The 14583-nt window shown below is 50.6% G+C and overlaps 1 protein-coding gene across 2 annotated transcripts in view; it reads right to left on the bottom strand.

The window, feature by feature from the left end:
* LOC119970740 (hepatocyte growth factor activator-like) overlaps positions 1-14583 on the bottom strand; it is a 107854-nt gene that overhangs the window by 72172 nt on the left and 21099 nt on the right. For both annotated transcript variants that reach the window (XM_038805849.1, XM_038805848.1), the window contains exons 3-5: positions 10078-10174; positions 7318-7391; positions 6014-6127 (exon numbers count right to left, since the gene is read on the bottom strand). In XM_038805849.1, the coding sequence (XP_038661777.1) occupies positions 6014-6127; positions 7318-7391; positions 10078-10174 (285 nt within the window). The remainder of the gene's footprint in view (positions 1-6013; positions 6128-7317; positions 7392-10077; positions 10175-14583) is intronic.

Below are 14583 nucleotides of genomic sequence, written 5' to 3' on the forward strand. Positions count from 1 at the left end.
GGGGGTCTGCCGCTGTGGGGAACGGGCTGAGCGGGGGGCGTGGGCACGTGGCAGATTACGGAAGGGTGATGGCTAGTCGACGGGGGGGGGGGGGGGGCAGGAGGCCCTCCGATCCGGCTGATCACCTGGAATGTGAGGGGACTGAATGGGCCGGACAAATGGTTCCGCGTGTTCGCGCACCTGAGGGAGCTGAAGGCGGACGTGGCTATGCTTCAGGAGACGCACCTGAAGGTGGCGGATCAGGTAAGGTTGGGGAAGGGGTGGGTGGGCCAAGTGTTTCATTAGGGGCTGGATGCAGAAAACCGGGGGGGTTGGCGATCCCGGTGGGGAAGAGGGTGTCGTTTGAGGCGTCGAGAGTGGTGGCTGACAGTGGCGGGAGGTACGTGATGGTGAGCGGCAAGCTGCAAGGGGAGCGGGTGGTGCTGGTCAATGCATACGCCCCGAATTGGGATGATGCGGGTTTCATGCGGCGCATGTTGGGCCGGATTCCAGATTTGGAGGTGGGGGGCCTGATAATGGGGGGGGATTTCAACACGGTGCTGGATCCGCCACTGGATCGATCCAGGTCCAGGACAGGTAGGAGGCCTGTGGCCGCTGAGGGGGTTTCTGGACCAGATGGGAGGGGTGGATCCATGGAGGTTTGCGAGGCCAAGGGCATTAGGCCTACTCCCGGATCGATTTTTTCATTTTAAGTAGGGCGCTGATTGCGAGGGTAGTAGACGCTGAGTACTCGGCGATAGCCATTTTGGACTATGCCCCGCATTGGCTGGACCTCGAGCTGGGGGAGGAGAGGGACCAGCGCCCGTTGTGGCGCTTGGAGGTGGGGCTGCTGGCGGACGAGGTGGTGAGGGGGCGGGTTTGAGAGGTATCTAGAGGCCAACGATAATGGGGAGGTCCGAGTGGGGACGGTCTGGGAGGCGCTGAAGGCGGTGGTTCGTGGAGAGTTGATCTCCATTCGGGCCCACAGGGAGAGAGGGGAGCAGAGAGAAAGGGAGAGATTGGTGGGGGAGATGGTGAGGGTGGACAGGAGGTACGCGGAGGCCCCGGAGGAGGGATTGCTGAGGGAGCGGCGCAGCCTTTGGGCTGAGTTCAACTTGTTGACCACCAGGAAGGCGGAGGCTCAATGGAGAAAGGCTCAGGGTGCAGTGTACGAGTATGGGGAGAAGGCGAGCAGGATGCTGGCACACCAGCTCCGTAAGCGGGATGCGGCCAGGGAGATTAGTGTTGTTAAGGACCAGGGAGGAAATGTGGTGCGGAAGGGGGTAGACATTAATGGGATCTTCAGGGACTTTTATGAGAGACTACATCGGGGGGGGGGGGGGGGGGGGGGGGGTTTAGACCGGCAGAGATTTCCGAGGGTGGAGGAGGGACGGGTGGAGGGTCTGGGGCCGCCAATTGAGCTCGAGGAGCTGGTCAAAGGGATAGGGAACATGCAGTCGGGGAAGGCGCCGGGTTCCCTGTTGAATTTTACAAGACGTATGCAGACCAGCTGGGCCCCCTGTTGGTTAGGACCTTTAACGAGGCAAGGGAGTGGGCGGCTTTTCCCCCGACGATGTCTCGGGCACTGATCTCCTTGATTCTTAAGCGAGACAAGGATCCCCTGCAGTGTGGGTCATACAGGCCAATCTCACTCTTGAATGTATACGCCAAGTTGTTGGCAAAGATCTTAGCCACGAGGATTGAGGACTGTGTGCTGCAGGTTATTCACGAGGATCAAACTGGGTTTGTGAAGGGGAGGCAGCTGAACACTAATATACGGAGGCTCTTGAATGTTATAATGATGCCGGCGGTGGAAGGGGAGGCGGAGATAGTGGTGGCGCTGGATGCGGAGAAGGACTTTGATAGGGTCGAGTGGGGGTATTTGTGGGAGGTGCTGGAAAGGTTCGGGTTTGGGGAGGGGTTTGTCAGTTGGGTGCGGCTGTTGTATGAGGCCCCGATGGCAAGTGTGGCCACGAATAAGAGGAGGTCGGAGTATTTTCTATTGTATCGAGGGACGAGGCAGGGGTGTCCCCTGTCCCCCCTACTTTTTGCGCTGGCAATTGAACCCCTGGCTATGGCGCTGAGGGAGTCGGGGGATTGGAGGGGGCTGGTCCGGGGTGGGGAGGAGCACCGAGTGTCGCTCTACGCGGACGACCTTTTGTTGTATGTGGCGGACCCGGTGGAGGGAATGCCGGTGGTGATGGGGATTCTCCGGGAATTTAGGGATTTCTCTGGGTATAAGCATAACTTTGGGAAAAGCTGTTTGTGGTCCACCCGGGGGACCAGGAGGGGGGGTTGGGAGGCTCCCACTGAAAAGGGCGGAGAGGAGCTTCAGGTACTTGGGGGTTCAGGTGGCCAGGAGCTGGGGGGCCTTGCATAAGCTAAACCTCACAAGGCTGGTGGAGCAAATGGAGGAGGAGTTTAAGAGGTGGGACATGCTGCCGCTGTCTCTGGCGGGTAGGGTGCAGTCAGTCAAGATGCCGATGCTCCTGAGGTTTCTGTTCCTGTTCCAGTACCTCCCCATCCTTATCCCGAAGGCCTTTTTCAGGCGGGTTAACAGGAGCATTACGGGATTTGTGTGGGCGCACGGGACCCCGAGGGTCAGACGGGTGTTTCTGGAGTGGGGCAGGGATGGGGGGGGGCTGGCGCTGCCCAACCTCTGTGGGTATTATTGGGCTTCCAACGCAGTGATGGTGCGTAAGTGGGTAATGGACGGGGAGGGGGCAGCATGGAAGAGGATGAAGATGGCATCCTGTGTGGGCACGAGCCTGGAAGCGCTGGTAACGGTGCCGCTGCCGTTCCCTCCAACGAGGTATACCTCGGGCCCGGTGGTGGCAGCTACCCTCAAGATTTGGGGGTAATGGAGGCGACACAGGGGGAGGTGGGGCCTCAATGGGGTCCCCGATACGGGGGAACCACCGGTTTGTTCTGGGGAGAATTGATGGCGGGTTCCTGAGTTGGCACAGGGCAGGTGTCAGGAGGCTGGGGGACCTGTTCATAGATGGGAAGTTCGCGAGCCTGGGTGAGTTGGAAAGGAAGTTTGGGCTCCCCCCGGGGAACACCTTTAGGTACATGCAGGTAAGGGCGTTTGTCAGGCGGCAGGTGGCGGGGTTCCCTCTGCTGCCGCCGCGTGGGGTTCAGGACAGGGTGCTCTCGGGGGTGTGGGTTGGAGAGGGGAGGGTCTCGGAAGTGTACCAGATGATGCAGGAGGTAGACGAGGCCTCGGTGGAGGAGCTGAAAGGTAAATGGGAGGAGGAGCTGGGTGAGGAGATTGAGGAGGGGACGTGGGCGGATGCCCTGCAAAGGGTGAACTCCTCCTCTTCCTGTGCGAGGCTTAGCCTCATACAGTTTAAGGTGCTGCATAGGGCTCATATGACCGGGACAAGGATGAGCCGGTTCTTTGGGAGTAAGGACAGGTGTGCTAGGTGCTCTGGGGGCCCAGCAAACCATGTCCATATGTTCTGGGCATGCCCAGCGCTGGGGGAGTTTTGGAAGGGTGTAGCAAGGACGGTATCGAGGGTGGTAGGATCCAGGGTCAATCCAGGCTGGGGACTTGCAATATTTGGGGTTGCGGTGGAGCCGGGAGTGCAGGAGGCGAAAGAGGCCGGTGTTCTGGCCTTTGCGTCCCTGGTAGCCCGGCGGAGGATCCTTCTTCAGTGGAAGGATGCGAGGCCCCCAAGCGTGGAGGCCTGGGTCAACGATATGGCGGGGTTTATTAAATTGGAGAGGGTGAAATTTACCCTAAGGGGGTCAGTGCAGGAGCTTTTCAGGAGATGGCAACCATTCCTAGATCTCCTGGCAGAACTGTGACCCGGTCACAAAGGGGCATGGCTGAGGGCGTTAACACCATGGTGCAGACACCGGAGAGCTGCCAGGACTGACTGAGGCAGGTGACACAGGGGCCACTGGAGTTCATTCCAGCTGCCCTTGTGACCGGGCCACGCTCTGGAAGGGCCTCGGAAATGCCCACCCGAGTCTGGGACACGGTCCTCAGTGACTGGCACATGCACTGGAGCACCTTGGCAATACCCACCTTGGACCTGCTCCCCAGTGCCTCACATCCCCCAGCGAATGGGAGACGCTGCCGAGCCCCTTAACCATGGCCATCACTGACTGAGCAATGCCTTGGACACCATCACTCATGCTACTGTCGTCATGCACCAGGCTCTCCACTGCGATCGCCATCCTAACAGTGTTAGCCTCGGGGCCACGCATTGCCGGCACCATCCCCTGCCCCCGAAGCCTTTGGCACTTCTCCAACCAGCTACGGACCTGCTGCAGAGTCACAGACACCCCCCTCAGAATCTCGTGGGCACATCCTATTGGCTGCATCAGGTCCAGGACAACCTGATCCAGAGGCTCAGCAACTGACTGGGATCCAGCAGACCTCCGACTGCTGCCCCCTCTGCAGGTTCCTGCCTCCGCCTGATGTGCAACAGTGCGGTGCTCACCAGATTGTGCCCCAGAAGCCTGTCCACTATGTTCACCCACCGCGATGTGGTGGAGGGTGGGGGTGACAGCTGTGATGCCTCGACGGTGGCATCTTCGGAGCTCTCCGCCGGGGTGTTCCCTGGAGGGGACACATGCCGGATAGGCCAAGATGATCAGAGGGAGGTCCTGCAAGAGAAGGGACATGTCAGCGAGAGGGAAGGATCTTGAAAGGGAAGCACATCTCATCCAATGGGAGGTACCTCTGGCAAAGAGGAAGCCCTTCAGCATTGCACCTGAAGTGTCCGACAAGATAGTGACATCCCACTCCTGGGATTGACCTCCAACCCATAACCTCTGACCCACAGACAAGAAGTTAACAATTGAGCACCAAGTGCTGTGCACCATTGGAGGAACATATTACCAGAATGGGTGGCGCAACAAGAAACATAGAACATAGAACAGTACAGCACAGAACAGGCCCTTTGGCCCTCGATGTTGTGCCGAGCCATGATCACCCTACTCAAACCCACATATCCACCCTATACCCGTAACCCAACAACCCCCCCTTAACCTTACTTTTTAGGACACTACGGGCAATTTAGCATGGCCAATCCACCTAACCCGCACATCTTTGGACTGTGGGAGGAAACCGGAGCACCCGGAGGAAACCCACGCACACAAGAGGAGGACGTGCAGACTCCACACAGACAGTGACCCAGCCGGGAATCGAACCTGGGACCCTGGAGCTGTGAAGCATTGATGCTAACCACCATGCTACCCTGCTGCCCCAAAACTTTAATTAGTTTCATCCACTCCATCCTGTTCTACCGTTGGGAGGAGGGAATTTAATCTTTTGATTCTGCTCTGCTATACCAATTATCACAGCTTCCAGAAGAACTGCAGCTTCTCCCCAATCATTCAAGATTTTCGGTATCCAAACAATGTTGATAGGTGATCTAGATCAGTGGTTCTCAACCGGGGTCCACATGGACCCTGGGGGTCCATGTAACATTACTGGGGGTTCACACAAAAAAATACCGAATTGGGGGTCCACGGTGATATTTTAGTGGTCCATAGAGCAATTCTACTTCAGAACAATTGTTATTACTGAGAATCAAGTAGAAGAAAAAAATGTTTGTTTTCATGATGAATATTCACCTTTCTCTCTCTCTCTCTCTCTCTCTCTCTTTAACACAGTAATCACTAGAAACTGTGTATATTTGATATGAATTGGTTATTTTTAGAGTAATTTAATTCAATTTAGTCAGTAAAAAGTTTTTTTCATTACTTTTCATATTAGAATAAGTTTGGCAACGTACGAAAATACCGCTAATCCGTTTCCAACCCTCACGGTAAGGTAGATGGACTTTAGGATTAGTTTACCACGCATTTAAGAAGCTTTTTTTTCTGTGGAATGGCTATGGGGGTCCACAAAAAAAAATTAAGAGGAAAAGGGGTCCATGGGTTAAAAAAGGTTGAGAACTCCTGATCTAGATGGACCGAATGTCTCCTCCTGCCTGGAACTGTTTCTATTGTGCTTATTCTAGAGTCTAGGGTCTGACTCAGTGCTTCCCAGTAATAATAAAATGTCCGTGTGACCTACCTTTCTCACAGTCCCTTCCCGTGAACTGATCCGTGCAGATACATTGATAGGATTGCTCAGTGGGGATATTGATACAGGCAGCCCCGTGCCAGCAAGGTTGATTTGCACAGTAATCTGTTAAACAAGTACAAAAAGGTCAAAGTAATATATAATTACACTTAAAACAGGATTAACATAAATATAGACGTCGCTTGCACATTCTAAAACAAAGGGCATATTTGGGTTCAACTCATTGGGGTCAAATTATATTGCGGAGTAGAAAAATGTAACGGTGATTTTAGCCCTTTAATTTCATGTCATTTTCTCCCTTTCTCCCTCTACTGAAGATATTGACACTTTCAGCGGGTTCCCTCTCGCGCCTTCCCCCATTGCTCATTCTTTATGTAAGATTTTAGGAGGAATCTATGAAATCCATCGATACCCTCCGACACTCCGAAAGGTTTGGGGATTCCCAGGGGAAATCTGTTAAACAATCCCAAATGCAGCAGGTGGGTGGGGAAAAAGCCATCGTCTTCAAACTCCCCTCAAAATCATCTGACTCACACATTCGTTGTCTCTGGGTCAAACTCTCTTCCTACCCGCGCCGTTGGTGTACCTACATTGCAGCGGTTTAGGAAGATGCCCACCTTCTGGAAGTGGGTAACGAAGGCAAACCACTGGCATCTGCATCGGAAAAGGGGGAAGAGCTGGCAATACCAGGGAAGGCAGTTCCTTCTGTCTGGTGTCAGGGCGGTGAATTGCCCTTCGAATAAACCCAATGCCTTATTTGTTACATTTCTTTGCTAAGGGTATATATGCTTATTTATGCCTCTATATATATATATATATATGCTTCTCCCATAATCTTTCAAAGTGACTTCTCAATAATTTTGACGTTTCGCTCTCTATATCACTGTCTTGCCGTAATTTGAAATGACGATCTTTCTACATCCATTCTCAGGATATGGAATCCACTGGCAAGACTGGCATTTATTTGTTGCCCCTCCCTAATTGCCCTGAGTTGGTAGCGAGACTTCTTGCTGAAGAACTGCACTGTTGCGATTTGATACAATTGACTGATGCGCGGGTCCATTTGCTGCATTGGGGTTAAGAGTCAACCTTGTTGTTATGGGACTGGAGTCACGTGTAGGCTAGACTGGGTAAGGATAGATTTCCTTCCCCAAGGAAAATTAGTGAAGCAGGAGAGATTTTGCACTAATCTGACAGCTTCACATTTAAATTAATCTCAAACTCTCGTGACGTGATTTGGGCTCATAATTTTCTGTCAAGGTCATCTTGTTTTTCAAACAAGTAAGGCAATGTACCATGTGTTAATGGCTCGATCTCTTCGCAATAGTCCCTTGCCCCATCCTTATCGAAATTAGGAGTGATGGAGCACCTGTAACAGAAATCAAAGTGTCAGGGAGAAAGAAGGTAGAAAGGTGTTGAGATGGGACAGAATTTTTTTAACTGTTTTTAACTTATTCATTCGAGGGATTCGATTGGCACTGGCAAGGTGGCACTGATCGTCAATTTCTAATCCACAAAACTCAACAAGGCTCTTGAGGCAACACCTTCCAAATCCACAACCGCTGCCACCTGGATCTAGAAGGACAAGGGCAGCAGATACAAGGGAACACCACCAGATGGAAGTTCCTCTCCAAGTCACTCACCATCCTGACTTGGAACTAGATCGTTGTTCCTTTAGCGTCGCTGGTCAAAACCCTGTAATTCCCTCCCTAACATCACCGTGGGAGTACCTACACCACATGGACTGCAGCGGTTCAAGAAGGCAGCTCACCACCACCTTCTCAGGGGAATTAAAAATATATATATATTCGTTCATGGGCTGTGGGCATCGTTGGCTCGGCCTGAATTTATTGCCCATCCCAAATTGCCCTGGAGAAGCTGGTCAAAGGTTTGGGAGATGCTATCAAAGGGGGCTAGGCATCTTGTAGATGGTGTACACTGCTGCCGCTGTACGTCGATGGTGGAGGGAGTGAATTTTTAAGGTTTGGCCTAAATTCTCTGCAGTTTAGAAGAATTACAGATGGAAAGTCTAGAACTAGACAGAGTCTCAGGCTAATGAGTCGATCATTTCGGATTGAGATGAGGAGAAATTTCTTCACTCAGAGGCTTGTGAATCTTTGGAATTCTCTACTTGACATGACACTGTACCCTCAGTCATTTGAGTATATTTAAGGCTCAGATTGCTCGATTCTGAGCACGGGGTATAGGATGGTAAAGTGGAGTTTAGGTGGAAGATTAGCTGAGGCCTCAACCGATCGTGGAGCAACGTCGAGGGGACAGTATGCCGTACACCAACTCCAATTTCTTCTGCTCTTATGAAAATTGTTTTCTGAGAGTGGAGGTGGTGTCAGCGGTAATGTCACTGGATGAGTAATCCAGAAACCCAAGGTCATGCTCTGTCCGACCCGAGTTCAAATCCCACCATGGCAGCTGGTGGGATTTGAATTCAATAAAAGTATCTAGAATTATAAGTCCAGTGATGACGCTGAAACCATAGACGATTGTCAAAAATGCCCCTTAGGGAAGGAAATCTCTCATGCTTACCCGGTCTGGCCTACATGTGACCCCAGAGCCACAGAAATGTGGTTGACTTAAAATATCCACTGAAAATGGCCTAGCAAGCCACTCAGTTCAAAGGCAATTAGGGATGGGCAATAAATGCGGGCCCAGCCAGCGACACGCACATCCTGTGAAATATTTGTTTTTAAATGAACACTGCATTAGCCTGTGGATTATCGTCCATTGAAGCTTCATCCTGAGCTGTATTCTTGGCAGTTTTTGCCCATGGTGGCTTTCCATTGCCTTCCACCCTTGGGACCGGGGCGGTCCAAGTCTACCTCAGCTGGAAGGCGAGTCGGACCCTCGTTGTTGGCATTATTCGGACTCACACACTAGGCTAACCAGCCCCCTTATACACTGAGTCCTGAGCAAGCCAGTGGTTAGGATCTCAAATGAGGATGTGGTTTTGAAGGCAGAATCAGTGAAGGTTTTCAAAAAGGAATTGGGTGATCTCCTGTAGGAAGCTATGGGGAATGGGCGGGTTCGTTGGAACTAGCTGAATTCCCCTTGCAGAGAGAGAGCACAGACTGAAAAATAGAAAACGCTGGAATGACTCCGCAGGTCTGACAGCATCAGTGGAGAGAGAAACAGAGTGAATGTTCCGCGTCCGTATGACTCTTCCTCAGAGCTGTTCTTCAGAGAGGTTCTACAGAGAATACAGGCACGATGGGCTGAATGGCCACCTTCTGTGTTATAACCGTTCTATAGTGCTGAATTTGCCAGAGTTGGAGATACAATAGGCCTGACACAGGGCTTAGGAAGAGATTCAAATCTGTTGGATATCTGTTGACCTCCCCTTTGCTGGGTACGCAGGTGAAAATCAAAAAAGAAGAGGGTGCGTTGGGTTGTGAAGCATCCCTTGGCTAAACAGCTTGCTAACATTCACTGGGTGGGCACGGACGTTAGAGTAGTAATGGGCGCGTGGGGAGTTTGCACATTCTCCCCATGTCTGCGTGGGTTTCACCCCCACAACCCAAAGATGTGCTGGTTAGGTGGATTGGCCACGCTAAATTGCCCCTTAATTGGGAAAAAAAAAAAATTGGGTACTCTAAATTTATAGAGAGAGAAAAAGAAGGAAAAAAAAGAGTAGTGATGGGCAACCTGGGCCAGTGAGTGGGCTGCATGAGTGACCCTCCTTCATCCGTGGGCCGCAAGATTGAATCAGGCTTGTTTACTAACCATGACCCCATGAATAAGATTAAATACATTTAATGCACACTGAATATTTCCTAACGAGTTATAGAAGATGCTTCATCATTTATATATTAATAGGAGGAACATCAACTTTGAATGGTAAAAGCAAAGTAAATATTTCGACTTTGGGCACAGAGGGAGTGGGCGGCTTTCACAGTCAATGTTGTGAGCAATCAGCTCGCTCCTCATTTCACTCTCCCTCGCATTGCATGTGAATCACTTCAGTCACACCACTTAGCCTGGCCATCTTCTTAGTGTTGGAGGAGAATGGACACATAGTCAGTGGGTAGAGCAGAACTCACCATTTCTTATTTGTATCTTTGATCGATATACAGGTCCGATGCAGCTTGCCAGAAAACCGGAAGGGAAACACACACGGCCACCCGTTCACCGTGAACACTGAAGAGGTTAAATTGACAACAGTAAGATAAATAAATTAAAACACTGCTGTACCCTACAGAGCTACAGAGTCCATTGTTCCCAACTGAGCTCAGTGCCAACTGCAAGTTCCCCTCCAAGCTGCTCACTATCCTGACTTGGAAATATATCTCCGATCCTTTACTGTCGCTGGGTTAAAATCCTGGAACTAGAATGTAAAATATGTATGCCGGCTAAAGGGGGCGGCCACAATTGTTGTTATGAAGATGCTTACCTGTAAATATACATGTTAAATTTTTGTGTTTTCTTTTTTTCTCTCTAATAATTTGTAATTTGTCATATATAAAATATGAAAACTCAATAAAAAACATTTATAAAAAAAAGAAATCCTGGAACTCCCTCCCTAATAGCACAGTGGGTGTACCTACACCTCGTGGACCCGCAGAGGTTCAAGAAGGCAGCTCACCACCACCTTCTCAAGGGCAACTGGGGATAGACAATAAATAATGGTCTAGCCAGCGACGCCAACAGCCCTTGAATGAATAAAACAAAATTCAGGGCCTCGTACCCAAAGGGATTACAGTTTTGTCATGGAAACGTTTATGCTTTACAACTGCACAATCTTCAGGACCGAGCTCAATGAGTGCAGGGCTGCATTTACCCACTCAAACTCCCTCCACATGTGCCCTCTGCTTCTGCCCCAAACTCTAGAGTTGTACCACTTATGGCCTGAGGTGCAGTGTGGGGGTGCAGTCGGGGGTGGGTGTGGTGGGGGGAGGGGGGAGGGTGGAGATGACATAGAGCTGGTGATAGATGAATCGGGCTCTGCTCATAGCTTTCCGACAATCCAAATACACCACATCCTCTGGTTCTCCCTTATCTATTCTCCTTGTTACAGCCTCACAAAACTCCAGTGGGTCTATCAAACATGATTTTCTTTTCCATGTCTAATCACATTGATATTTTCTAAATGTCCTGTTATTGCACCCTTTATAATAGACTCCAGCATTTTCCTGATTACTGATGTTAGGCTAACTGATCTACAGAATAGGTAGATTAGTGCTCAGTTGTTATGCGTTTGATTATCTGAGTCTGCTAATTGATCTATACTCACTGTGCTTGACTGGTTAAGCTTGGGTGTTGACTCAGAGGTAAGTAAACAGACACCAGAGAAAGAGCTAGAAGCAGGCCAGCCTCTTCCCCCCCCCCCCCCCCCCCCCCCCGGCTCTACTTCCTGGCGCAGCCGGCTCCTGAACACCGACCCCATGTTGGGCCCGGGCCGGCGTGCGTAAGAAGTTCCCCGCGCATGCGCAGGATGGCGCGGCCCAACTGCGCATGCGCAGGATTGAGCTGCCCCAACTATGCATGCGCGGGTTGGCACGGCGCCCATTTGGCACCGTGTAAGGAGGCTGGAAGCAGCGTGAACCGCTCCAGCGCCATGCTGGCCCCATGTGAGCCAGAATAGGTCGTGCCCGGGCCCTGTTCGTGTCGTCATGAAACGCGACGGCATTCATGATGGCCCGAACACTTGGCCTCAATATCAGAGAATCGCCCCCATAGTTCCTGCTCACTTAGAAGCGAGCATCATCTCTGTCTTGCTTTGAGTCACACATCACACAAACTTACCACCCCCACACTGATTCTGTATACACGTCTCGCTGCCTCAGCATTATCAGAGACCCCTCCCACCCACGCATTGCCCTCTTCTAGACTCTTCCATCCAGCAGAAGGTACAGAAGTCTGAAGATCCGCACATCCAGAAAAAAGAACAGCTTCTTACCCACAGCTACGAGACTCCTCAACGACTCCCCCTCGGACTGATCTGTTCCCTGTAAGAACACTATTCACGATGCCCTATGCTGCTCTTGCTCATGTATTTGCTTTGTTTGGCCCCTTGTTCTGCACTGTAACCAATCACTGTTTGTCAATGTACCATTTGTCAATGTTCCCTGTTGATTATTCTTTTGTCTATGATGTACGTACTGTGTACATTCCTCGGCCGCAGAAAAATACTTTTCACTGTACTTTGGTGGCAATAAATCAAATCAAATCAAATCAACGGAAATATATAAAAATATAACATGCGGACTGAAGACCGAAGATGGATTCTCCTGTCGCTTAGACAGAGGAGTGTTATGCAAAAGAGTCCTTAGTAGTCTAGGTTGGTGTCATATGAACATAAGAAATAGGAGGGGTAGGCCATTCAGCCCTTCGAGCTTGCTGCACCATTCAATGAGATTATGGTTGATCTTCTTCAACACCATTTTTCCTGTACTATGCCCTTTTCCTTTAAATTTTAAATGTAGAAATCTATCAATCTCTGTTCTGGAGATGCTTAACGATTGAGCTTCCACAATCCTCCGTGTGGAGAATTCCAAAGATTCACAACCCCCTGAGTGAAGAAACTCCTCCTCATCTCAGTCCTCAATGGCCAACCTCTTACCCTGAGATTGTTTTCCCTGGTTCTAGCCCCTCAGCCAGGGGAAACATCCTTCCTGCATCCACCCAGTCAAGGCCTGTAAGAATTTTGTACGTCTGAATGAGATCACCTCTCATTCTTCTAATCTCCAGAGAATAAAGGTCCAATCTAGTCAAGCTTTCTTCATAAGACAGCCCTTCCATCACAGGAATTGGTTTAATGGACCTTTCTTGCATTCATTTTCCGGCAAATTTCATAGAATCATAGAATCCCTACAGTGCAGAAGGAGGCCATTCAGCCCATCGAGTCTGCACCAACCCTCTGAAAGAGCCCCCTACCGAGGCCCTACCCCTCCGCAACATTGTAACCCCAGTTAATCTTTGGACACTAAGGGGCAATTTATCATGGCCAATCCACCTAACCTGCATATCTTTGGACTGTGGGAGGAAGCCGGAGCTCCCGGAGGAAACCCACGCACACACGGAGAGAAAGTGCAAACACCACAAAGACAGCCACCCAAGGCCGGAGTCGAACCTGGGTCCCTGGCGCTGTGTGACAGCGGTGCTAACCACTGTGCCACCATGCTGCAATATATTTTCTTCGGGAAAGAGATCAAAACTGTGTGCAACTCTCCAGGCGCAGTCTCACCAAGGATCTATACAACTGCAGTAGGCATCCTTACTCCGATCAGCCTCTTGGCATCTCATATGTCACGTCAAAGCAAATCATGATTTGCAGCTCTGCAAGAATCTCTGTGTTGAGGATTTTGTTCTGCCATTTGATGTCGCAGATGGATCTTTAGCAGCAAAAGGGGATTGTATCTAGTTGCTTTGGGTAACACTGGTAGGTTGTCCATTCCTCACAATCCAGGAGAAATGATGTAACCACCATTGGCTGGTAGACATTGATCTTTTTTTTAGAGTCAAACTCCATTATCTCCACATATTGAGAAATGTGAGAGATATCGAGGAAGGAAATCCAATGAATGAATGAAAATCGCTTATTATCACAAGTAGGCTTCGATGAAGTTACTGTGAAAAGCCCCTAGTCACCACATTCTGGCGCCTGTTCGGGGAGGCCGGTACGGGAATTGAACCCGCGCTGCTGGCCTTGTTCTGCAGTACAAGCCAGCTCTTAGCCCACTGTGCTAAACCAGCCCCTAACTCTTGGAGTTCTCTACTGCAGTCAACAGCAAAAGAAAAACCATAGGACCATAAGACCCAGGAGCAGAATTGGGCCTTTCGGCCCATCGAGTCTGCTCTGCCATTCAGTGAGGTCATGACTAATCCGAAAATCCTCGACTCCACTTTCCCGCCTCATCCGCATAGCCCTCGATTCCCTGACCGATTAAAAATCTGTCTCTCTCAGCCTTGAACATATTTAATGACCCGGCCTCTACAGCTCTCTGCGGTAAAGAATTCCACAGATTCACTAGCCTAAAGAAAAGAAATTCCTCCTCATCTCTGTCTGAAATGGACAACCCCGTTACTCTGAGATTTTGCCTTCTGGCCCCAGACTCTCCCACAAGGGGAAACAACCTCTCAGCATCTACTCTCGAATGCCCAGTGAACCGTCTCTGGACGGCTTCCAATGCCGGGATATCTTTACTTAGATAAGGGGTCCAAAACTGAAAGTCACAAACACTGAGCTGGAGGCTTACAGAGCTGAGTGGGAGCAGGGGGGGGGGGGGGGGGGGGGGGGGGTTGAGGGGGGGGGGGGGGGGGAGGTGGAGAGAGAGATACTCAATGCGAGAAAATTTAGATCATTGAGTCCACCAGCCTGTTGCAGGAAGCAGTCTTAGAACATAGAGCATTACAGCGCAGTACAGGCCCTTCGGCCCTCGATGTTGCGCCGATCTGTGAAACCCCTCTAAAGCCCATCTACACTATTCCCTTATCGTCCATATGCCTATCCAATGACCATTTAAATGCCCTTAGTGTTGCCGAGTCCACTACTGTTGCAGGCAGGGCATTCCACGCCCTTACTACTCTCTGAGTAAAGAACCTACCTC

This window comes from Scyliorhinus canicula, chromosome 8, assembly GCF_902713615.1.
Source record: "Scyliorhinus canicula chromosome 8, sScyCan1.1, whole genome shotgun sequence".
In the NCBI taxonomy this organism is placed as follows: domain Eukaryota; kingdom Metazoa; phylum Chordata; class Chondrichthyes; order Carcharhiniformes; family Scyliorhinidae; genus Scyliorhinus; species Scyliorhinus canicula.